This window comes from Chelonoidis abingdonii, chromosome 3 (assembly GCF_003597395.2).
Source record: "Chelonoidis abingdonii isolate Lonesome George chromosome 3, CheloAbing_2.0, whole genome shotgun sequence".
In the NCBI taxonomy this organism is placed as follows: domain Eukaryota; kingdom Metazoa; phylum Chordata; order Testudines; family Testudinidae; genus Chelonoidis; species Chelonoidis abingdonii.
Window position 1 is genome coordinate 125,085,165 of NC_133771.1, and position 26,503 is coordinate 125,111,667.

Sequence of the window (26,503 nt, forward strand, 5' to 3'; positions counted from 1 at the left end):
CTCCAGGAGCATTTAATTAAAAAAAAATCCTATGGGTGGATTTTTCATCATGAGCAGCCTGGTGAGACTCAGCAGCAGCAGCCAGCTCAAATGTGGTGGTGGTAGTTTGGGGATTAAATGATGCATCGTTATAATATTACAAAAGGAGAAGCTATAATTGCTGAGTTGCTTCAACACTTGTTGCCAAAAATGTTACTATGGTCAAAGGCCATCTGTTTGAGTACAGGTGAAACGTCTTCACATTCCCATAGGAAACTATGACACCTGAAGCATTGATGGAGTCTGGCTTGCAAGTTGTTTGCAGTACAGTTACTAAAAAAAGCAAAAAGATGTCAAGGGGACTGCTGGAGAGAGAGAGCGCGCGAGCGAGCATAAGGTATCCTTCCAGATGTTAGTCACTTTGATATCTTGGGTTTGCAAGAGAGTTTGGCACTCAAAGACAAGACAATGCGATATGCATGTAAGGGAGTCTGACTCAAGACCAAATACTTTAGAGCAGAGATTCTTTGTTTTCCCCCCCTAGTGTGGCCATGTTTTAATAAAGATGGGGTCATTAACAACTGCCCATCCTTGTAGCTAAGAAGGAAAGCATATTATCTTTTAATGCAAGTTGGCAGCAAGCGCTCTGTGGAATACTGTTTGGAAACACCTGCTCCAGGCTATGGGAATGTGGGGTGGAGGTTTGTAAAGGGTGCAGGGGTTGCTGTTAGTTACTTCCTTGTCTCCCCAACTACAGAGCTCTTAGCCCCAGAGGCTGGGAAGTGCTTGAAGCTGTAGAGCCAGTTCAAGAGGGCTACAGAAATGTCATTTTTATCACAGAGCCAAGCTCTGGGGCATGCTGAGAAGCTGCCCTAGGAGTGGATGAAGGCAGCTGCAGGAGGGGAGTGACCACGCTGTTAGTGATGCAGCAAATGGGGTGCCCCTCACAACCCACTCCTGATTGAGTGGCAGCCTACTGGAGAGCTCATAGGTCGGCCTTTTGGCCAAAGCCCTGTCTGCCTTTGGTTACAAAATTTGCATCACTTCAGATGAAGACATGTAAGTACCAGTGGGAGGCCTAGAAAGGTGAGGCTCTTGTGGCTGAAGCCATCTTTACTGCTGTGTTAGTTAGCCTCAGCAAGTCTGACTGCAGAAAGCAAGCCTACCTTAGAACAAATAGCAATTTGGTGTGTGAAGTTTTCCCAGTGTAGACGTGGTCTAAGATCAAGAGAAGTACCAGTTTCCTGGTGGATGCATCTTCTCTGCAGTGGGCAGAATGCTGTATCTGAAAGGTCTCATCCCTTTCATTCCTGCCCTCTGATCACACATTACTGCAAAAAGCAGTTGTCTTCCTCTTCCTCGCACCTCACTTAAAGAGAAAGTGTGTCCCCCCCAGGACATTTCACTGCGAAGCTGCAAATGTAAGAGTTCATATTTCCAAAGTGAGAAATGTAGAGCTGCACTGTAGTTTAGCATACACACAGCACTGCTGGGGTTAAACACCCAACAACAAAAAATACACAACTTCAAATCCTTTGTTATCTTGCAGATCTTTTATTCATATTCATGTGTTGTGAAAAACCCACACCACCTTGATATAAAGGTTTAACGTTATGAGTATAAAGCAGCATTGGAGTTGTAAATGGAGGAGCAGAACCAACACACTGACATTCTAACAAATTTTCAAAGATGGGGTGGAGGTAACAGGAAGTCTACAAATGCTCTTTTCATGGACAAAATAAGAGGGAGATATAAACAAACAATCCCTTCATAGTTGGAGTCTGAAATATTAAATCAAATATTTAAAAATATTAGAAAATTTGTTAGAAAAAATAGGTGGAGTAAGATTGTATGTACTGAATCGTGCATATATCAATTTTATTTGAAGTAAAAAATCACTTTACAAATACATTTTATAGCAAGTGATCAGTTTTACACTGCTTCTGTAGCACAGACTAAGTATATCGTTTAGGCAAATTTTTACATATGCAATTTATTTTAATACTAAATCTGAAAGGTAACAAAATATACAGAGCAAAACTTTCTCCCTTTTTGAACTAGTGTTACAATCCATATTTATATATAAATACTACACTACAGCTGATCATTAATTAAGCTGGAGTATAACACATCAACAAGTGTATGAGTCCAACAGAATATTTGCCTACCTATGCAAGGAGGGTATCAAAGTGTTCCTATACTGCATTTCATCTGAGTGATCACTGCAGGAATTTCTCCAATTGAACAGAGCAACAAACCCCCCCCCCCGTCACACTTATGTGTAGAAATAACAGATTTCCAGATGGTTGCTGGTACCATTTTGTAAAATTATAAACAAGGGCCTGCAGGTCTTTGCTGACAAAGCATAATGTAGAATTAGTCAGGTTATATGCTGTACGTAAAGAATGTAAAGATATATGGCACAAAAATTCACCCACAGCATAGGGTTTTTATTTAAAAAGCTGAATCCAGATGTACCACCTATCACAGCATATCATCTTTATGGATAGAAAGATGTAATATTAAAATAAACCCTGCTTGAAAAAAAATGGACGTGACAAGGCCTTTTGGCACTAGGATATGAATGAGCAACAGTTATCAGAATTGCTTGGCTGACAGACTTAATGGGCAGTCACCACCTTTTAATAGTAAAAACTAGAGGATAAGCTGACAGTGGGAGCCTCTCTAGGCTTAGAGCATTTGATATTTATATATATTTAGATGTTATACAGTGACCCCTCAGAAAAGACAGATTGTATGTTAAGATCTGCCTTTCCCATAGTCTTGCCTTCTTGGCTGTAAAGTGCGCTTACATGGCCTCAAACTCATCGATTCTCTGCTTGGTGTTGCCCTGTCGGATCTGCCTCAGAGTCTTGTACTTGTCACGTCCCTGTCGCATGTTCTCTGTGTGGATCATGTCGTTGTGGGTTCTCTTGTTTTCATCCCTGGCCTGGGCCAGCTCATCTGTCAGGGTCTGCAACATTGAGTACAGGATGTCACAAATCTGGGTCACACACGAAAGACCTAAGTCTCAAGAGTTTGACAGAATCAAGCATTAATAATGTTTTAGAGGCTTTTGATGACATCCTTGGGATGCAGAAAAACATGAGGAAATGGGTGAACTGGAGATCTGGACATTTGAGTATTACAATGTGCTGACTGAACACTAGCTATTTGAAAGAACCAGAAGCATCAGTGCATCCCTACTGTCTGAGTAATAAGAAAAGTCCATATGTATTGCAGGAAAATCAATCATGTTGAAGTACAGGCACAGATGGCTTTATGTTCAAGACTTCTTGTAGGGCTTGTCTACATGGAGATTTAGTGCCTGACAAACCAGAGTGTAAACCTCAAGCACGCTAACTGGCCATGTGGACCCTGCTGCCATGTACGAACAGTTCTGCAGCGCACAGAACAGATCCCAGCAGTAGGTCAAAGTGCATTATGAACTTTTAGTGTGCAGTAGCAGAATCCTCCCAGCGTGCTGCACACTAAGTTTCCATATAGATGAGCCTTTAATATTTTACATACACCAGTTTGGGAGAGCTGTGCATTTAAACAGGGCTCAATTTTCAGCTACATTAGATTTAAGTTTTCTCCCAATAATTTTGTTTTCTTACCATCAACTGCCTCTGAACACGCTGATTCTTCTCCGCTTCAGTAGTGCGTTTCTCTTCATTGCGATCACCCAAGATGCCTTCACTTGAGAACTCAGCACTGTAGCCTGAATATTCTGTTCCTTCATCATGCAAGTTATCATGGACATGGTAATTCACTGGCTCATAGACAGGGGCTGGCGGTGGAGGTGGGGCAGTCATTATCAAATGTAGCTCTTCTTTTGTCTTCACTAGGTCATCTTGGGCTTCCTTGGCCTTTAAAAGTGGAAACAAAAAAAATGGGCACAAAAGCAGATATGAGAAGTTTATTTAAACCCAGCTCAATGAACACACTGTAGCACCCAAAAGGGAAGGAACAGAAAGAAAGGGGCATGTTAGAGTGGTTGGATATTTGCTAACCAGAAGACAATGCTTTCAATATTCTCTTCTGTATGGTGAGATTAAAAAAAATTTTTTTCATTAGGATTGTGGATGAAGCCAGTATAATTTCCCTAAGCAAGAGTCTTCTCCAGCATAGAATGATGCCGGAAGAACTACTAGTATGGTAGGGGAATGTGGAATCTATATTTATAACATACTACTTGTCAAATAAAAAGAAGTTGTTGGTCAGCCTTAGCTGGGAAGTCCATACAATGAGAAATGAGAAATTACATTCCTAAATTGTGGGACTTTAAAGAGGTGTGTAAATTGTAAGAAATTGGGCCTCTTGCTTGCTAAAAAACAGTTCTTCCCTCCTCAGGGCTAGCTATGGTCTTGTGGGAAAACTGAACTCAGCTTCCAGAAAATGTAGAAGAGGGTGCTGTAATACTGTGGCAAGCTTCAACTTCAAAGGTAGCAGAAAAAAAATGGAGAACGGTTGGTAAGACTTTGGGCAGTTTTCACTGAAGTTTTGAAATATCCAGAATATCCCCAGCCAGCTCTAAACTCTAGAGATCTGATAGCAATCCAAATCAGTGTTTAAAAAATGCTAAGAACACACATTTTCCTCTACATGGTAATTATTCTTGAACAAATTGCTGCAGGTTTGTTTTCCTAGAGGTGCAAAATAGCAAAGACAAAATAGAAAACTAAAGAGTGAGAAAATGTTATCCAGATATAGCGTTTAACTTATGTTGGCATATAAATATAACTACACACTTAAGGATCTTCCAGATTTGCTCTCACTTCTGCTGCATTCCATTATGAATACTTCAGTCCCCCGTGGCAAGACAAAAAGCAGCACTTCCCAATAGCACAAAGTTATTGGGACCACTACATTAGTGCTGTTACACTTACTTTGTCCATTTCTCTCTCCTTCATTCAACAGTTTCATACACAAACATGTATCCTAAGATGCCCAAATACATTACGATCATGACTCTATAGTTAAGATTGCATTCTAAATTGTTGTACCGCTCACTGGTTGGAGTTTTGAGAAGAGTCAGATTTGTTGCAGGAGGGAGATTACAGATTGCACTTTGGGTTGGAAGTTAATAACTACATTCATAAATTCAGCATTTCCATTAGAGCTTTACTAAAGATTCTCTTCTGTGATGTTACACAAGGCTAAGCAGTTTGGTACATTTTACTAATTCAAGTTTAAAGCTCTGGATCAATTTAGGCAAGTAGAGAAACTCACCCTGTGTTGCCATTCTTCAACCTCATTCTCTTTACGCCTCCTTGCTTCTTCCAGAAGAGCAATCTTGGCTGTATATTCTGCAAGCTCTGTAGCCTATTGAATAGCAAGGCTAGAATTATACTTGGAGCTCTTTCAATAATGCGTTTGTGAATGAGAAATATGACCCAAATGTTACATGATTTTGTGAATAGATTCCTCCACTGTGATAAAGACTCCATTAAGTTATGGGCAATTTGCACTTATTTGGTCGATCATTTGAAAAGTTTCCCAGTCAAAATTGAGTCCATGATTATGCTACTGCAGTGCGGCCTCTGGCCTAATGGTTCATGTCCTTGTATCCAAGACTTCATTTAAAAATATGCAGTAACAAGCTCACATTAACTGAAATATACAATTCAAGGCTTTATACACGAAGAGTCAAAAAGCCTATGGTTCCTACCAGCTGTTCCTGGCTCTTCATCTGGTCAACAGTTTGCTTCTCCAGCTCTTCTTTGGCTTGGAGAGCAGCCAAGCGCTCGGCCTCCAGACGTTCAGCTTCCTTCTCAGCTCGCCTCCTCTCCTCCTCAAGCTGCATGGCTTTTTGGATCTGATCTGAGAGCTCTGTAAAGGCAGAGGAAAGCAGTAAGTCAATGGGTTTAACTAACCTCTTCACAAAAGGGGTTTTGCACACTGGTGCAAATATTTCACTCCAGTCTTTTATCCATAAACTCCAACTTGGTTTATAAACAAGTCTAAATGCAGTTACCTGACACATCATACGCAAGACGTCCGTAGCTTATATTCTAGATAATAGTCCCTTTCCAGAATGTAAGCACTGAGAATTTAATTGTGGGTTTTACTCCATATTGAGGAAAACATGGCAACTCCAAAGCCTTAGAATATCAGTTTATGGAGTAGGACTGGATTGCTGCTTCTGGTCCTCCATATTTCTCTACACATTGGAGGTAGGGAGGACAGACGCCAATTTCATTGATGTCTTGTTAACGAAGCATCAGGTGTCTGGCAGGGGAGTTATGGGAGGGACCATTAAAAGCTACTTGAGTGAGAAATATTTGAGTCAGTCACTGATGAAGTGGCCATATTACACTTTCCTCCTATGGGAAAGCAACAAAGATAAAGGTCACTTGACATCTACTTTCTCTATACAATAGCTGGTGATCACTGCACTGACCAGGAAAGATTTCACTGTCCCTGTATTTATACATGCGCACAGACGCACTGGCAGAAGTCCCTTTTGTGCAGCAGATCAAAGTGTCACAAGATGGAAGCGTTTAGGAGAAGGGCAGCTATCAAGTAGAAGGGTAAAGCCCAGTGTGTGGGATCACCTGTACCCTGCCTGCTGACCAGTGCAAGCCTTTTACCTCTCTCAGCCTTCTTGGTCTTTATTTCATACTCTTGCAGTCTCAACATCAGCTCCTCTTTCTCCCTCAACATCTGCTCCTTCTCTTTTTCAATGGTCTCTCTCTTCTTCTTTTCACTTTCTAACTGTTGCCTGTTAGAGAGAAATAACACAAAGTTTAGAATCTAGGAAGGGAGGAGTTTGCTTGCTCCACTGAATTGCATCCATGCTGCAGGAGGCATGGGCATCTCTGTAGAAAGCTCAGTGAAAACCGCTGGTCAATGGCAGTCAAAAACTATGTTAGGGGGTCCTTTGAGGTGGGGACTGTCTTTGTTCTGTGTTTGTACAGCACCTAGCACAATGGGTCCTGGCCCATAACCAGGTAATACTACCAAGGAATAGGATAAGTTATATACTTTCCATCTTTCTTTTCTAAGTCAATGCTACATCCTACCCAGGAGCACTGTGTCAAGTGTTGGATACCCCACTGCATAAAGAAGTGTTCACAGACAGTTGACAAAAACAATCAGATGCAGTGTAGTTGTACCTGTGTCTGTCTCAGGATATTAGAGACAAGGTGGGTGAGAGAGACAAGCTTTTGAGGACCCGAAGAAGAGCTCTGGATAAGTCTGAAGGCTTGTTTCACCAACAGAAGATGGTCCAACAGATCTCTCCCACCTTGTCTCTCTAAAAAACAATCAGAGGCATGTAAACACTTCCAGATGTACAACCATTGAGAAGATTGGTACCATTTAGTAGAGAGCACAGTTAAACAAGAGACCTGCTAGGAGTAACAGGCATAGGCAAATCACATGTTCCTATATATCCTCTCATAATATAAAAGACAAGACAAGACAGCAAATTTAAAAACGGACAGAAGGGAACACTTTTCCTACAAGACAACCAACCAGCAGACCTACTTGCCTCTAGTAATCATTGAGGCCAAGATTTAAGCAGCATTCAAGGAAGGGATTAGAAATCCATGTGGATAAGAAGAATATCTACAGTTACATTAGATACACAAAGACTTTAATGGATATAAATACTCATGCTCTAGGACATAAGCCAACAAATGGGGTTAGGAGGAAATTTGTCTATGGGTAAATTATTCTCTAACTGCCAGTGTGTAGTTTCTTGTACTTGCCTCACAAGCATCTGGTACTGACGCTGTCAGATAGGATACTGGTATGTGGACTTCATGTCTGAGCCAGTCTGGCAAGTACTACGTTCTTTTGAATTGTTTCTTCTCCCTTTAGTCAATACCCCCTCTATTATCAGTTAGACTCCAGGGCCAGATACTCCCCTCCGGCTTAAGGTGGGATGAGGGCAATAGCCTTCAGTGTCTGAATAGTTCACCTCCTGCTTTGGTGCAACCCCACCCTATTGGCTCCAGTTCAGCTGTCTCACAACTGAAATGCTTAATCCTGCCAATTTGCTTCCGTTCAGGTCACCCACATTTCCCCTGAGCTCTCACCCTCCTCTATCCAGTTCAGCTCACCTTTCCAGCTGTTTCTGGTGTTTCTCCTCACGGGCCTGGGCTTTCATCTGTTGGACCTCAATGGTGTCAGGCTTCCTGCGGCGCATGTACAGCTCATGGTTACCCATGCACAGCTGCAGGATCCTCTTGTTAATTCTTAGACGAGGTGCATAAAACACAAAGTCCTAGGGAAGAGAGGCAGAACAATGGAATTCAGTCCCTGCGGCAGTGGTTTCCTATGGAAGGAGATAAAGCACTTCTAACTGATTGTAGGCAGACCAATCACATGGCCACTGTCCTACTGCAATCCAAGCAACATGCACAGGCATTCATATATGAATAGCAGCTGCATTTTCAATTATGTAGTCCCAGTGATTGTAACAACACTCCCATAAATACCTCGATTCAAGAGTGACGGTAGTACAGAAGGAGCTTCCTGAGATTTGTAACACTTGGAAAGTCAATCAGATTTTTTGGGAGGATATCAAACCCACCCACCTCTATTCATTACACAAGATATGACAGTGTGTGACTACTGTGTTATTCATTAGTATACAAAGTGGGCAAGGAGGTCTTATGAATGGAAATAAGATTTAAGGAGGCCTGAAACATAATAGTATGATTAATATTAAAAAAATACCACAAGGATTTACAGTCTTAGGTCATATCACTGATCCTTCTAATTCAGTGTCTTAGAACCTGCTACTCTCTTTCTTCAGATAAAGATGAAAAATTGTCAGCACCCTCAGCCAATTGTACCAACAGATACTTTTCAGGGAGTCGGGATGATTCAGGAGGAAGGGATGGTTAGACGGATGAGAAGACAGATTCCCTCCTGCCCCTTGAAGGTGATTAAGTTTTACACTCTGAAGCAAGATATGTAGCATCTTTATCTTAGTAATGTTTGTAGCTATGCAAGCTATGTCACAGAAAGTCTCCAGTACCGGAGAGTCCAGCCACAATAGTTGTACAATATTTGTTGGGAGTCCCAGCAATGGTATCTCTACATAGGTGCAAAATATAGAACATGGATGAGTGTAGCTACACACTAATGGAAGCGCCACTTTGACAAATACTGTCCATAGCCACTTCTGAAGTGGCCACTGAGAGACTGCCACTATCAAGCATTCATGCAGCCCTTCCTCCTAGATGATGGGGGAAAAGGAGAGGAGAAACACCTTAATTCCTTCCGCTAGAATGAAGATGGGAGACTCCTCATTTCTTTTGCTACTGAGCCAAAAATAACTTTGGGGGTTTTTAATAGGAGCATGATTTCTGCATTCATGACATCTGCATTGTCATCTTTGCCTCTTGGTGGCATTTTTAAGAAGATCTGCGCTGCAATCAGAGCTCTGAGCATTAGTGAGCTACTCTATCACCCTCCCTAGCTGCCAACACCACACAAGTAATGCTTTGGGTATTGGGTTACATGCAGCACTGATAACCAACAGAGTTAAAGAACAGGGAAAGGTTTGAGTTATCAATCATCATCAAACAATCCATTTATTAGAACAAAACTCATTCTCCCCATAGGTGAAGCAAACAGGTAAAAAGTAAAAGTAAATTCTTCAGTAAGGCTATGCCCAAAGCCATAGAATTCTTCATCTGTTACTGAGCCAGATAGCTTTTTAAGTATACGATTATAGATTCAGTAAGACTTTGAACTCAAGAAACACTCATTATTCAATAAATAAAGCATTGCATTTCTGCTATTACAGCATGCTTTGCATAAGGTGATAAGACAGATCAACAGATAAAATGACAAGTGTTTGAATGACAAGTCTCCTGGGAAATGCACTAATCCCTTAGAAATGCCCTCCTTGGAGTGCCTCATAGTTCATATGAGATGGAATTTTCACAAGAAGAGAGCCAGAGCTGTGCATTTACAGAGAATGGGTCTCAGATGACTGCCACTCCAAACATTTCAATTACACCTGGAGTTCAGAAGGTATTTTGGATCTATGACTAACACTGGAAGTGACTCCAGAAATAATGAAAAATGCTCCTATCTCCAAATTCAGTGAGAACCTGCTGGCAAGGATAAGTTCTCTTCAGCACATGCCCTCCATTATGATTCTGTTCACATACCAACTCTGAAGGATGCAGACTTTGCAGTCAACCAAGGTGGCTGGTTTTAGTTTTTCTAACTATTCAGATCACAATGTCTTTGGCATGCTTGATACGGTCTACAGCTGTAAATTATTAATTATGCTTCCACTTATGGAAACCGTTCAAAAAAAGCCAAACAGCTATGTGCACTGCATGCAGGTATGTCTAACTCCAAGAAGATAAATACTAAAGTCATGGATGAGAGCCCACGTTTGTTGTCTATAGCCTTGTAACTAAGAGGGAAAGAATTCATGTAAGAATACAGGAGTTTTGCAGTGAACATTATAATCAGAGGCACAGAAGAGCGCAGGCCCACCCTACCCTGGCTTGAGATGAAGATGTGCATTCTCACTTGGTATGCCGATACCCCCAGCAAAATCTTCCATCTCTATTCAGTATCAGTGGCACATTGACTCAAAAAGAATCTCCACAGCACTAGGTGCCTTAGGAGTCAGACTCTGTTCCTAGTAAACTTAAAGCCTTGTCAATGTAAAGAGAAAAAATGGCAATCCTATTTTTACTTTGGGGATTCTACTGGTAGGTACCCAGGGCTGGGTTGTTATTTTTGTTGGTTTGGTTTTAAAGCTTGCCCTTGGAAACTCTCAACTTGTGTCCAGAAAAAACAAGACTCTTGCTTCTCTTTTTTGTAGCAAAGTTTGAATACAAGAAGCATCTAGAGCATACAAGGTACTCCAAACCGAATAGAACCAGACATAAAAGGTGTTTTCCAATAGTAACAGCTTCACTGTATTAGTCTCCTGCAAGTTTCCATTTTAAATGCATTCAGATTTGCAGCTGGAAAGTGGGTGGAAAGCTGTGTCCATGAATCACAAACAGGAGATTAACATTTTGTACTCAGCATGAAATATGACTGAGATCACAAAGGGGCTTTCCTACCAAGAAGTCCAGCATGTACAGGGAGGTGAACCTTTACAGTGGGGCAGCGTTTTGGTGGTTGCCATGAAATACATTATAAAACAGATTTGTTTCTAAGAAAAGGATGGCTTTCACACCAACAGGTTTTTCAATATTCTGCTGTTCGTTATTTAAATAGTTAGTTGAGTCACTTGCTTTTGACTCCATAGCTACAATTTTCTCAAAAAGCCCTACTAAAACCAAAACTGACTTTCTAAAAGCAGCGTTTTCCCCACGGCTTATGTTAATAGATGAGCTACTGCAAGAGCATGCCCTTTTCTCCTGCTCCAACAGCTGACAGGACTGTCAGAACACACCTCACCTATTCCTGTTACTACACTCTTCATGGTTTGATAACTGATAGTGATATTGGTAAATTCACTACAGTTACCTGGGAAAACATGCTCATGGCGTATTTTAAACGCACAGGTACTGTATTTAAATTACCTCTTTTCAGGTATCCATGTCCTTGCTTCTCCATACCCTAAAAAGCTACAAGCTCATTTAAGAGACTCTGCTCCTTTCCTGGAATCAGAATTGCAATGCGAATTGCCCCCTAAATCTGTCTCCAAACAATTGTGAAGTTTCAGAAGTCAAAATACGCAATGATCTGGCGTGTGATGTGCACTTTTGGAGTGACGCGCTCCTGAGACCCTTAGTGAGAATGCTGTGCATGTTCAGTTTTAGAGTAGCATCACAAGAAGCCTTTAATAGAACATAACATAAGAACGGCCATACTGGGTCAGACAAAAGATCCATCTAGCCCAGTATCACGTCTTCTGACAGCAGCCAGTGCCAGATGTTTCAGAGGGAATGAACAGAACGAGGCAGTCAGAGTGATCCATTCCATCGCCCAGTCTCAGCTTCTGGCAGTCAACAGTTTAGGGACACCCAGAGTATGGAGTTGTATCCCTGACCATCTTGGCTAACAGCCATTGATGAACCTATCCTCCATGAACTTATCCAGTTTTTTTTTGAACCCAGTAATACTTTTAGACTTCACAACAACATCCCCTGGCAACAAGTTCCACAGGTTGATTGTGCATTGTGTGAAAAAATACTTCCTTATGTCAGTTTTAAGCTGGTGACGTATTAAATTAATTGGGTGACCCCTGGTTCTTGTGTTTCCATGAAAGAGTAACTAACACTTCCCTATTCACCTGCCGCACACCCTTTGTGATTTTATAGACCTTTATCATATTTCCCCCTTAGTTGTCTCTTTTCTAAGATGAACAGTTCCAGTCAGCTGCTCCTTGGGTGCTCCCCAGGGCCAGTGCTGCTTAGGGCTGCCCGAGCAGCAGCTGGTGCGGCTGACCCCGGGACCAGCTGCTGCAGAAGTCACAGAGGTCGTGGAAAGTCACGGAATCTGTGACTTCCGCAACCTCCACGACAGAATTGCAACCTTAGTTATAGGCAGAAAAGTTTGATGAATACTCTGTGGTAGTATATACTGTTTCTGATGCAATGAGCAAGTTTTTATACAGAGTACAAGAACTGTATTTTATGGCACGGAGACGAAAAGTATTTAACAATCTGAACATGATATGCAAGAGTTCATTCTAGATGTACTTACAGGTGCCTTCTTGTCAATAGGTTTTATCACGAACTTTTTGTCATTGAAAGAGATGTTTCTGATTTCACTCCAGGGGAAGCCAATCTTTGGAGTCAATCTGAAAACAAAGACAGGTTTTAAAAGAAGCCAAGCCACAAACAAAAACAACAAGGTGTGTGATTAATTGATGTTCTTTCCAGAATTTGAAACAATGTGCCATTACTTCACTCCTCTGCAGGAAGGCCCTGAGCCACATGCTCTAAAACAGACTAGACAACTTGAAATACTAAATAAAACAAGAGAAAACCATTTGCTCCTGCCCATGGGAAGATATGTCCCTCAACACCCCTTATCAAACTCAGCGGCTCTCTCCTTCCTAATTCAAAGTAACCAGCCTAGTGACATTGTGGCTATTAAATGTAAGAGAGTATGTGCTTGAATTTCAGAAGTGCTCAGTCCCCACAGCTCCATTTGACTATTGCAAGATCTGTTGCGTTCTCAGCACATTTGAATGCCAGGCTCCTTTATTTAGGTATCTAACTATGGATTTAGGCACTAGTTTTTTAAAATCTTGGTTTTGTTTTTTTTTTTTTTTTAAAGTGTAATACTTTTTCTTGCACTGAAGTATATAGGGCCCTTCCAAAACTATTAACAAACACTGTCTGGCATGATACAGACTCAGAAGTTTACATCTATTTTCTGACTAATAAAATGTACAATGGAACACATTTTTAATCTTTTAAGGCCCATGTTCTGTAAAGTATCCTTATTCAGGTCAGCACTTAAGCAAGTGGCTAAGTCCCATGATCATATGCTTAAAGAAGATTTTCTGAATTGGGGCCTAAAGCCATAGCATGCTTAGAGACAGTTAAAGGAAGCAGACATCTCTTGTATTTCTTCCCCTCCCCCAGACTATTGGAGAGACTGGAGACAAAAAGCTCTGTTCTGTTCTTGCATGAAACCTGCACAAGGGACTTTGCCCAATAGTCATACAGCAGAACTTTAAACCATGGGCTCTCTCATATGCTAACACTCCTATGCAGTTCTTTGCCACTGGAAAACAGACCTGCAGTTAAACCACAAACTGGTAGGCTAACAGTCAATTTGAAACAAACAAGAATTCCTCCCAGTAATACAAAAAGACTTCAGATTATTCAAACAAAAAAGTCCATATCTTAACTTTTCACTATTTATGCCAACTACTTTTTGAATTTCTGAGCTTGAAAAAATAAGATAAATCAAAAGAGAAATTACTAAATCTAATTGGTTTCTAGTCCATTTCATTTTTAGGTTCTCTTATACCTGCCCAATACTGCCACCTCTGTGTTCAGACACTGTTGGGGTACATGCAGTTGTTTTTAAAAACCAGTTTTTATTAGCATTTGAAAAAGTTATTTTTGCAGTCTAAATTTTGAGCCAAAATCTGCTCAGTAGAGAAAGAAAAGACCAGTGTAAAATTCTCTTTAGCAAGATGACATGACAAGCACAAATTTAAATTTCTCTGTTCTAATTAAAATATAGAATAGGCAGATTCCATCTTGACAATTTAATGAAGCGAAGTGAAGTGAAGCAATTAAGCTTGCAGAATTCCAGTGCTTGCTCAAAGGACAGCAGATTCTTACAAGTTCTACAGCACACTGCGGGGGGAGGGGGGTGGCCCTGTGCATGCGGTAATCCATCATTATGACTGAATGGAGATATCAAAGTACCAAAAGGAATTTCTAACAAACATTTAAAAATCCCTTTAGTGTATTGATATATTTAATGTTTTAACAACTCCAGGTTACTACTTCTAATAACTCGAGTTTCTTCAAGATTATAAGCACTATACACCGGGAAGGGAGGAAAAGGAGAGGCCCAGAGAAACAAGAGCTTGCAACTTAAGGCAAATTCATCCAAGCCTTGTATCAAATGGTGGAAGCTACCTACCATTTAAACACAGGATTGGAGAAACACTGGGTTCAAGCCTCCTTCCCAGCACCAGCCTTTAAACCAGTGCAAAAATAAAATGAACACTTATTAAAATGTAGCATTTCTTAAGCTTTATTCTGTGTGCCTGTGCACCTGTGTGTTACATACAGTAATCTGCTTGCCTAGGTTTTGATTTGGCCGTAACTGCTCCAGTCACCAATATATTCTATTAAAATGAGCAATCTAACACGAGCATTAGTATCACAGTACACTTGAGGTGGCACTGAATAAATTCCAGATGTAGCACTGTATAATGATAGTCTTCTCTCTCCCCTCCCCCACATTTTAAATACTGTAGTAGAAATCAAGTTTGGGGGGGACTGGTATTTACCCTTAAATATAGGTACTGACATATAGCACAGATTCCTGTATTTAATGAGTAGTAATGTTTTGTTTACTGTTGAGTAAGACATTTGCAAAATTTTCCCCAACCTCCCTCATCCCAATCCCAAAGCTCTGCCAGTCCATCCAGTCCTGATTTATGTACATCACTGTTTTTCCTAATCCTGACATTATGTGCTCAAAAGATCCAATTGCATAGTAGCAAAAAAGCTGAACAAAACAAATCATTTGGCCTAACTTTTTTTTTGTTTTGTAAGTCTTTCTACATAATCCTTTCAGAGGTCAGGGCTATATACTGCCTGGTTATGCAGCTCGAAAAACCTGTTTGTGTGACCATGGTCACACAGTGAAACCAGTCATTCAAGAAATAAAGAAAGGTGGTTTCACTCATGTAATCTCTCATGTGACACTCCTTGTTTTCTAGGAGACAGCACACATTAACACAGCAAAGAGAAATGCATTCTTTTCCTCGGCAGTCTTAACAGGGGCCCCAAACAGTTCCCACTAATACTACATCTCAACTGTCATTTTTGACCCAGACTCACTCTCCATCCCCTACGATCCTGTTGCTACCTTTTTATTAGGATTTATATTAAAAATTCAGAGAAATGGAGCCTAAGTCACTGACGCAGAATCCTTCATTTCAAACTTCCTCGTATTTCACCGCACTTTGGGCCTGTGCTTCATTTTTTAAGAATCCAGCAAAGCGAGACACACACAAACAGGACTCATTTCCTTTTAAACCTTATTCTTCAGTCTACTTCTTCCTGCTTCTCAGCCTTCTTTTCCCCTCTCATACTCCATTATTAGCGAGCCCACAACTACTGAAAGGATTGGTTGCAACTACAGACACATTAAAAGAATTTACTCTAATTAGCGTTTATATTATTGGCAACTGTGTTTAACACTCAACCCTGAGAAAGGCAGTTCCTGGGAGTGCATAATGAGAATCTGGTCTATAGATTCTTACACTGCAACCACTACTGTGGTGTCTGATCCCCTAACTTTGGACAAGGTTGATATTTCCCTAAAATAATTCTTTAGGGCCTGATTTTACAGCTGTATACGGAAATGGAAGTTAACAGTGCTGGCAGTTTAATACCATGATTTCATGCACTACATTTAGAGAGCTGTTATAAACATAATTTCAGGTTTCCTACATGCTGGTGCATAGCCTAAGAGGAAAGCAGTCACATTGTGAGGGAAAGAAGAGAGAAATCAGGATTCACGTGAAGTACAAGCCTTGCTTTGCCTCCCAACATAAGCTTTACCCTGTGGCTATCCAAACTTAGGTGACATTCACCAAGCAAGTACTAAATTTTACTAATTCAAAGTTCTTTGGGCTCCAGCAACAGTCCATTGCCCTTTGGAGGGATCAGGCACGTACACACACACTTACTTATCATCCTTCTCATAAATATTCAGGCCCAGTGCATCTACTCCCAGCCACAAGTCCGTTCCTTTCTTATTCTTGATTTCAAAGTAGTTGATTCCATACATCTCCAAGTCTTGGGCAATCTTTAGATATTCCAGCATTGCATTCTCTCTGGTTGAGGTGGGAAGAAAAAAAAAAAAAAGGCAGTATAAATATATACATAAGATAACCAACTCCTTTGAAATTACAAGCCAAAGCCAGTGGAAGAAACATCTGTGCAAGCTGGAAAACAAGAGGAGTTGCTTCTGGGACAGACAGTTTGGTCCTAACTCCAGTTCTGATGCTTGGGCTCAGGGGAACTCCTGAATGTGTTTTAGTTTATTATTGAATAGAATAAAATATTCCTGTTTAGTTAAACCCTAAATCATGATTTCTCAGTAAGTAGCATTCATCTGTCACGGTGTGGGGTAGTGAACAACCAACAAACATGTGGACAATGCAAGAATGTAACACCTGACTTTCCATGCTACAAGCCTAACTGTATTTTGTTATAAAGGCACTTTCAATAAGCTTTTGACATGAATGTTTTAGAAGAAGGTTGTATCCATTCACTGAGGTCTTCTCCATGTGTGCCAGCATTCGTGTCACCTTAACTCTACAAACATCAGAGCAGTCAATGCCGACCTACAGGTTTGTTAATGGATTGGAAATGCATTGAGCTTGGCTGCAGTACACTTTATAAAACTGGTTTCCAAATCTACTGAATTTTCACGTTATTCCATGCTGGACTGCAAAATAAGTGTTAGCTATTTCCTGGTCCAATTACTTTGAGATTCCACTTTAAAAATACATAATAAAACTGTGTGCTTAAGGAGATTAACAGAACAAATCAAGATGACCTAAATACAGCCCAACAGAGGTACTCACTTGAGCATTCCACCATGTTCAGCATGCCAGACCTGAATCCGTTCTTCCCACTGCTCTCTGGAAAGTTTGTGCTGGTCCATTACTCTAATACATGGAAGGAACTTAGAAGTATTAGGTTACTTGTTCTGCTGCATATAGTTGCAATATTTAACTTTGCTATGCATTTATATTTATGTCACACTTTTCCCCCACTCTTGTGATCTGCAGATAAAGCTGTTTTAAGATTACTGCTGTAGCATTTCTGAACAAAACTGGTATCCCTCTACAGGAAGTGCATGTGTGTGCCACTGAAATTACTCTCACGAAAAGCCGAAATGCCCCCCACCACACCCTCCTCAGCCAGGAACAAATGCCTTTGAGAGAAGGACTAGTTCATGAAGTGGAACATAGATAATTGCCCATCTCTCCCCAGCAAGAACTCCTGGCTGTCATTGACCAAGGGCATGAAGGTAGAACACATGACCCCTTGACCAAGTGGAATAGTTTATGGAAAGAAAAATGCACGTCACTGAGAGAGTTGGAGAAGTGAGTTAAAAAGAGAAGTTAATTTCTGCAACAGGAGAGTGTCTCATTGGGATAATTTGATTTTAAAAATTAACGATGTGCAAACACAACAACTTCTCCAGGGGTAGGGATATTCATAATGGCAATCTGCTGTTCCCCACTCAAAACCTGCTAACAGTTGCTAGTGATTAGACTTTGGTGGAGAGGGGGATCCAAACTAACTGAAAGAGGTGAAAATATTCCCTTATCTATTTTCTGATGAAAGGAAGTATTGAGTAGTGCTCTCCAGTCATGCGCATGCAGCCTGGATGGAACAGAGAACAATGAGATGCAGAGGCTCTAACTTTTGAAGTGTCATGCCTTCTGATCATACCATTTTTTGAGGGAGTTCAAATAACTGGAATACACTGGAAGACTCAGGGCAGCTTTACCCTTTTATTTTAAAGCACTCACCGTTGAGGGATCAGGCGTTCTGAACTGAGGTACCCAGACTTGTGTGATTCTTTATTGTAGTCTCCAAATTTGGCTTGCACAGCATACGAGCCAAGAAGAACTGCTGTTTCAGGTGGGCAGTAGATCTCATCGCTGAGGATCCCTTCCTTCACTTGCAGGAAGAACAGCTTCTGGGTGATGTCCTGGATCAGCTCCTCAGACACGTCTTCAGGGAAGAACTTGGCACGGAATTTGAACTGGAGGGGATTTTCCTTTTTGACTTCCTGAGCAGAGACCTGAGACAAAACAAACACACAGACCCAAAAACTGAGCAGATGGCTAACTGACAATAGGAGATGTTTGTTTCACAAAGAAAAGGGTTTGGGGGTGTTCTAGTACAGGTTTACAGACAAGATTACTTCAGGAATTTACTGTCAATATGACCCCAACTCTGCAACAAATTCCTGCACCAGCATGGGATCCCTTTCAAATCCATGAGCACCTGTCTAAGTGCCAGGGTCCGCCCACGAGGCATTCATTGTAGGATCACTCCTACAATAGCACAAAATTTAACATACAATTAATCCAAAGAGCAGCCTGTTTAGTTACAAGAAAATAGGCAAAGACAGAATCCTTCTAACACCCCTGTCAACTCCTTTCACTAGATAGTGGGGGCAAATGGATACTACCTTGAAGGGAAACATATACCTCAGGCTGATCTATACTCCATGCCAGATGGTTCTATTGGGGCGGCGGGGGGGGCGGCAACAAGAAGGAAAATGAAGGTCTGTTTGCATTTTAAGCAACACAACAGAAGACCATCCCAAACTATGGCCGATGGAACCGTGCGTGTTCCACGTGATCAGTCCATTGCTTCAAAGTGCTGGCTCTTCTCCTTACTCCCAGGTGCTAAACAGCATGAAAACTTGAATACTTTTCATGCATCTTATGTGGAAAAAAAGGGGGGTTTAGTTTCCATAAATGTGTCATGACTGAGAAGTGCACACTCTGACCTACTGGAGAACCCAGTTGCATGGACAACTTCCTGTTCCTATGCTGAGTTTATATAGAAGCAATGAATTGATCAGGGGCCCAGGCAGAGACCAGGACTGGAGTCCTGTGTTAGGGTTCAGCTTCTATTCCAGGAACTGTTCGCTGGTCCCCAGATGGCAGGTTGAAATTTACTAGCTCTTAAGGGCCCAGTGGACAAGGGTTTAAGACCCGCAGTCCCTGATAATATGGGAGCAGAGACTTCCACAATAAAAACTCTGTATATTCAGGAACACAGGAATACAAGAAGTGCCATACTGGGTCAGATTAGTGATCTGTTCAGCTCCTTATCTGACAGTGACCAGCACCAGACACCCCAGAGAAAGGCACAGGAAACTCCACAGCTAGCAGATGTGGGATAATCTGTCTGCTCACCAAGGGCTCATCTTAATCCCCAAGACATCTGAACGAAGAGTACATTAAAATTACAGCACAACATTTTTTTTAAATCTAGAAATGAATTATCTATTCTAATGAGCCTGGCAACTAATTCTATACAAGCATGAAAGATTAAGCACCATAAATTAGCAGGTTCCACTAAGAGAATAAAAATAGCTGCTTATTTTGTGGAAAGCCCAGATGTGCTGGGGCTGGACTCAAGGTATACCCTGATAAAGTGATTGCAAACAGCTCTATCACGTTTATATACCACAGACTGCCAATATGCATGCACAGGGATGGGAGTGAACCTCCAGTTTGCCAGACCATTGCTCACAGGATTCCTGCCACCCTAAGTCAACTGGTTCTCTCTAAAAAAAAAAAAAAAAAAAAAAAAAAAAGCCACAAACATGGAGCTGTAAGAAATTAACAGCAGCATCTACAGGACTGACATCAGCAACTGATACCACAGCATAACTCTTACACCAGAAGTTAGCCTCTTTTCAATAGTTAACCCAAAACAGCAATTACCTTTTTATCAAGTTTCAGCCAAGTCGGAAATCCTTTGTTGTCCATATACTGAAGACCAAAGTACCATACTTCACGCAAGCCTATCGTCTTAACCACCTGAAACAAAACAAAATAAAATATATAAAAAAAAGAGTTAATATACCCATAAAATGTCATTTGGACCATCAGCTCCCTCAGTTGAACCCCCACACCTTCACATCTAATTAATGTTCTAACAGGCCTCCCTTCTTCCCATCCACCCAAGGTTGCCAGCTTCAGGACCTCCAGTTGCAGCCCCTGACTGCTGAGCTAGTCCATCCAAGAATCAGATCTCCCAGACAGGGAAGAAAACAGAAGCCTGGAAAAAAGGAGGTAACAGAGCATTAGCTGCATGTTTCAACTCCCAAAAAGGAGGGCGAGAACTGACTGATGGAAGGCACCAGAGCAGCCCAACATGGTAGCACTTAATTTCAGAAAGGGTGACTACACAAAAATGAGGAAGTTAGTGAAACAGAAATTAAAAAGGTACAGTGCCAAAAGTGAAATCTCTGCAAGCTACAAGATACCATAATAGAGGCTCAACTTAAAAGTATACCCCAAATTAAAAAACATAGTAAGAAAAAAAAAAAAAAAAAAAAAAAAAAAGAGCTACCATGGCTAAACAAAGAAAGAAGCAGCAAGAGGCAAAAAGGCATCCTTTAAAAAGTGGAAGTTAATTCCTAATGAGGAAAATAGAAAGGCGCATAAACTCTGGCAAATGAAGTGTAAAAATATAATTGGGAAGGCCAGAAAAGAATCTGAAGAACAGATTGCTATTACTTTTTGAGTCGTTGGCTAAGTTGTTGTTTTTTTTTTTTTTAAGTACATCAGAAGCAAGAAGCCTGCTAAACAACCAGTGGGGCCATGGGACGATCGAGATGCTAAAGGAGCACTCAAGGATGATATTGCCATTGTGGAGAAACTAAATGAATTCTTTGCATCGGTCTTCACAGCTGAGGATGTGAGGGAGATTCCCAAACCTGAGCCATTCTTTTTAGGTGACAAATCTGAGGAACTGTCCCAGATTGAGGTGTCATTAGAGGTGATTTTGGAACAAATTGATCAACTAAACAGTAATAAGTCACCAGGACCAGATGGTATTTACCCAACAGTTCTGAAGGAACTCAAATGTGAAATTGCAGAACTACTAACTGTAGTTTGTAACTGATCATTTAAATCAGCTTTCATACCAAATGACAGGAGGATAGCTAATGTGATACCAATTTTTAAAAAGGCCTCCAGAGGTGATTCAGCAATTACAGGCCGGTACACCCGACTTCAGTACCAGACAAACTGGTTGAAACTATAGTAAAGAATAATATTGTCAGACACAAAGATGAACATAATTTGTTGGGGAATAGTCAGCATGGTTTTTGTAAAGGGAAATCATGCTTCACCAATCTAATAGAATTCTTTAAGGGGGTCAACAAGCATGTGGAAAAGGGGGAAATCCAGCAGATATAGTGTACTTAGATTTTCAAAAAACCTTTGACAAGGTCCCTCACCAAAAGCTCTCAAGCAAAGTAAGCTGTCATGGGAAAAGAGGGAAGATCTTTTCATAGATCGGTAACTGGTTAAAAGACAGGAAACAAAGGTTAGGAATAAATGGTCAGTTTTCAGAATGGAAAGAGGTAAATAGTGGTGTCCCCCAGGGGTCTGTACTGGGACCAGTCCTATTCAACATATTCATAAATGATCTGGAAAAAGGGGTAAACAGTGAGATGACAAATTTGCAGATGATACAAAACTAATCAAGATAGTTAAGTCCCAGGCAGACTGCGAAGAGCTATAGAAGGATCTCAGAAAACTGTGTGACTGGGCAACAAAGTGGCAGATGAAATTCAATGTTAATAAATGCAAAGTAATGCACACTGAAAAACATATTTCCAACTATACATATAAAACGATGGGGTCTAAATTAGCTGTTACCACTCAAAAAAAGAGACCTTGGAGTCATTGTGAATAGTTCCCTGAAAACGTCCACTCAATGTGCAGCAGTAGTCAAAAAAGCTAACAGAACGTGGTGAATCATTAAGAGAGAGATAATAAGTATCATATTGCCTCTATATAAATCCATGGTACATCTACATCATGAATACTGTGTGCAGATGTGGTCGCCACATCTCAAAAAAAGATATCTTGCTATTGGAAAAGGTTCAGAAGAGGGCAACAAAAATGATTAGGGGTATGAACTGGCTGCCATATGAGGAGAGATTTATAAGGCTGGGGCTTTTCAGGCTTGGAAAAGAGACGACTAAGCAAGGATATGATAGAGATCTATAAAATAATGACTGGTGTGAAGAAAGTAAATAAGGAAGGATTATTTACTCCTTCTCCTAACACAAGAACTAGGCGTCACCAAATGAAATTAATAGGGAGCAGGTTTAAAACAAACAAAAGGAATTTTTCTCTCCACACAATGCACAGTCAACCTGTGGGACTCCTTGCCAGAGGATGTTGTAAAGGCCAAGACTATAACAGGATTCAAAAAAGAACTAGATAAATTCATGGAGGATAGGCCCATCAATGGCTATCAGCCAGGATGGGCAGGGATGGCATCCTTAACATCTGTTTGCCAGAAGCTGGGAATGGGTGACGGGATGGATCACTTGATTACCTGTTCTGCTCATTCCCTCTGGGGCACCTGGCATTGGCCACTGTCAGAAGACAGGATACTGGGCTATATGGACCTTGGTCTGATCCAATATGGCTGTTCTTACGAACGAACCCTGTTTGAGGAGTGGAAAACCCCCACAAGAACTGTAGTAAGATATATGGTTACTGAGAATGTTAGTGTACTCAAAACCATTTGACAGCAAAGAATTTAAAAAATCTTTTATAATACATCAAAATAGTATATGAACCTCTCTTAAGGATCAAATTAGTGTTCTATTGTAACTGGTACCTTCTTAAAATCATGTAATCTATGAACTGCAGATATGCTTGTTTCTCTGGTCAAAAAAGGTGACACCACAAATGCCAGAAACAGATTTGAGATTTACACTGGGACAGCGTTTTTATTTTCCTTCTCTTGTTTATGGTACTTGTGATGTCACTCAGGGCACAGAGGCCAAGGTGTTTGCAGCTCAGATTTCTCATGCACGTAGGAAGGTAGTTTCATTAATACTCCACTAATTGCATTTTATAAAAGTGAAACTCATGCAAACATCTTGTTAAGTCTTCAAAGTTTAGATTTTTAAAATGCATTTAGGTGCCTAACTCCTATGTCAGTGGAAGTTATGCTCCCACAAACTTAAAAATCTGCCCCCAGCAACCAGGGGTGGCTCCAGACCCCAGCACGCCAAGTGCGTGCTTGGGGTGGCAAGCTGCGGGGGGCAGTCTGCCGGCGCTGCGAGGGCAGCAGGCAGGCTGCCCTCAGCAGCTTGCCTGCGGAGGGTCCGCTGTGGTGGACCTCCCGCAGGTGTGCGCTGAGGGCAGCCTGCATGCCGTGCTTGTGGTGGCAAAATTCCTAGAGCCGCCCCTGCCAGCAACAGAAGACAAAGCCGCCTTTTATATTATATATTTTAATCTCATGAGTTTTGAGATTTGAATCAGGATTTGGCTGAGTGGGGATGGTAATACAGAAAACCTAGATCAAACCACAAAAATCCAGTAACTGGATACATGCATCAGCTTACCATTGAGACCTTTAGATACAACTTTAAAAAAAAAAAAAAAAAGCAAAAAAAAAAACAGCACTTCCCATGGTCAGGATGGCAAGTAAAGGGTACTGAAGCAGCAAATTCTAGAGTCTCAAATTTATTCCAGATGGAGTAAGATGCTTGGTAGTCCTATGAGAGCCAACTAACAGCAGCATGCTAACTGAAAGGGGAAGATGAAAAAATAAGGCCACATACTAAAGACTACAACAGTGTCACACTGCAGGGCCTAATCCTACTGCTCGTATTTGAGTGATGTCAAATACCATGGCAGCCAATAGGAATACTCCATGAGTTAGGCAAGCAGAATTTGGCTCATTTTTGCAATGATGAAGGACTTAAGCCTTGTCCTCAGTGTAACTGACCCAGTTTAAGTTACAATCATGTTCAACAGAACTATATTTGAATCTACTCTCCAGCAAGGTTACAATTCATTTAAAAAGGTCTTTAGGTTCACGGGTCATTTGGCTCTTTCCAGATCAATTTAAATTAATAGTATAATTGCTTTAAAAGTCAAGACACTACTTTAGCTGATAGCTTACAATATTTAGTTTATTTGTAGGACAGGGTTAGTCAATAGGTGGACCATGTGCCAAATCTGGACCATCAGATGCCTTTGAAAGGACCCAGAAATTGTGGTTACTTATTTTTTTTTATTTTCTTCTCTGGAGTCTGGATTGACTATATCTTGACCAAGAAATTTGTAGCTTAACAAAAAAATAATTGACTACCCCCTGTTGCAGGGGTAACCCAGTTCACCTTGACAAGCTATTACAAATGGTCTACTTGACAGATGCTGCTCCCTTACCTCTGGGGATTTCGAAATGTTAACTCCAGGCATCACAATCAAGATAGGTTTTCACAGATCACAAGAACGTGAAAATACTCCCACTCATACACCATGATGGTCTGTGATTTGAACAAGTCATAGAATTAACATTTGCCCACACTTTGCATAGGTACTTAAATTATGTGATGCGATATTTAAAAAAATAAGCAGATGGTATGTAGCTTTATAAAACTTAGTACTTTTAAGATTATTTCGTTTGTATTAAAGGTATTGACTAGATGGGAGATCAGTCACTGATACAGATGGGAGTAAGTTTTGGTTAACTGATGTTTGATCAGTGTGAATGTACAAACAGAATGACACAAACTGGACTAAGGATCTTCAGTTTAATCACAAAAACTGTTTGTTAATTAAGCCAGCAGCTCTCAAAGTAGGTCTTGCCTTCCAAAGTATATTCTCAGAAGTTGTTTAGAGGAGGTGAGTGTGCCACTAACTTGATCCCATTCCATTACCCATAAGTTACCGTGCAGACACTAGTGGCTGTTTTTGAAAGATTGTAGGAATCCAGGATTGTGAAACTCCATGTACTGTAGGAAAAGTATGAAGACTCTGAATATGAGCCTGATCTAAAAGGAAAGGGGTTGGAACATTCATAGGCTTAACTATTTTATTTAAAAAAAAAAAACCCACACCTTCACACAAGCCAGAGAAGTAGTTCCCAATTAAATAAAGGTTCAGAGGTCTGCCATACACACAGTAAGTTTGAAAAACAGAGTTTGCTAGTAATCCGCAGAGCTTGCACTACATGTATTAGAGTCTGCTCGTGCAGATTTCAGTCTTACTCTGCTGCTTTCAGGTACACTTAGGCCACGTCTAGACTACGCGCCGTATCGGCGCGTTAAAATCGATTGCTCGGGGATCGATATATCGCATCTAATCTAGACGGGATATATCGATCCCTGAGCGCGCTTATATCGATTCCGGAACTCCACCAACCCCAACGGAGTTCCAGAATCGACATGGCGAGCTGCGGACATCGATCACGCGCAGTGAGGACGGGTGAGTAAATCGATTTTAGATATTCGACTTCAGCTACGTTATTCACGTAGCTGAAATTGCGTATCTAAAATCGATTTTACCCCGTAGTGTAGACCAGCCCTTAGATTTACATGCTTGTTTGGGCTTGTCTACATAGGGAAGTTGTTTTGAACAGTGGAATAAACAACAGTCTATCAGTTTCCCCCATATAGGCAAACCCTTCCCATTACTGCAAGCAGAAAACCAACTGATGTTTGAAAGCCTGAAAATAGGCTACTGGGGTAATGAACTAGGACAACTAAGATGAATATTTGATGTAATACTTCCAGTGCTCTACATTCTAATCAGAGGGTAGAGATATTTTCCCTTGTCTTTTGAAATCTGTAAGTTTAACAATATCAAAGTCCTACTTAGAATGTTTACCAAAAAGAAAAACAGTGGTCTACATCTGTTTCTCTTCTAGAATGTGGTGTATTTACAGACACACATACAGACAGCGTAACTAGAGAGAATAGCATACATTGTGGCTCCTTTCAGCAGAAGACTACCTAAAGTCCAATTCTGCTCCAGACAGTGATTTTAAACATGGGGGCGGGGAGAAAAATCCATTCTCTCTGTGGATTTCTAGATAAAGCGTGCTGCCTCCCAAAATGAAGATGCCTTCTGATTGCCAGTCCTGAAAGACTATATCATAGCTGGAGTTATCGGATTCCTTTCATACTCACATCACCAGCAGCAAGGGTTCTGCAGCCCAAGTTAGATGTGTTCAATAAAGTGGTGGCTTTTGCCAGACTAGAAATGCTCTCTAATCAAAACACTTCCTAAAACACATACATGAAAAAATTTACTGCCAGTCCACAGACTGTGACCTTAAAATGGAAA

The 26,503-nt window shown here is 40.9% G+C and overlaps 1 protein-coding gene across 2 annotated transcripts in view; it reads right to left on the reverse strand.

Moving 5' to 3' along the window:
• Window positions 1–1,513: 1,513 nt before the first annotated feature.
• EZR (ezrin) overlaps window positions 1,514–26,503 on the reverse strand; it is a 705,905-nt gene continuing 680,915 nt past the window's right edge. For both annotated transcript variants that reach the window (XM_075064085.1, XM_032793255.2), the window contains exons 4-14: window positions 20,117–20,212; window positions 18,179–18,453; window positions 17,222–17,305; window positions 16,319–16,465; window positions 12,628–12,724; window positions 8,052–8,215; window positions 6,576–6,706; window positions 5,654–5,814; window positions 5,215–5,307; window positions 3,600–3,851; window positions 1,514–2,953 (exon numbers count right to left, since the gene is read on the reverse strand). In XM_075064085.1, the coding sequence (XP_074920186.1) occupies window positions 2,789–2,953; window positions 3,600–3,851; window positions 5,215–5,307; window positions 5,654–5,814; window positions 6,576–6,706; window positions 8,052–8,215; window positions 12,628–12,724; window positions 16,319–16,465; window positions 17,222–17,305; window positions 18,179–18,453; window positions 20,117–20,212 (1,665 nt within the window). In that variant the 3' untranslated portion in view covers window positions 1,514–2,788. The remainder of the gene's footprint in view (window positions 2,954–3,599; window positions 3,852–5,214; window positions 5,308–5,653; window positions 5,815–6,575; window positions 6,707–8,051; window positions 8,216–12,627; window positions 12,725–16,318; window positions 16,466–17,221; window positions 17,306–18,178; window positions 18,454–20,116; window positions 20,213–26,503) is intronic.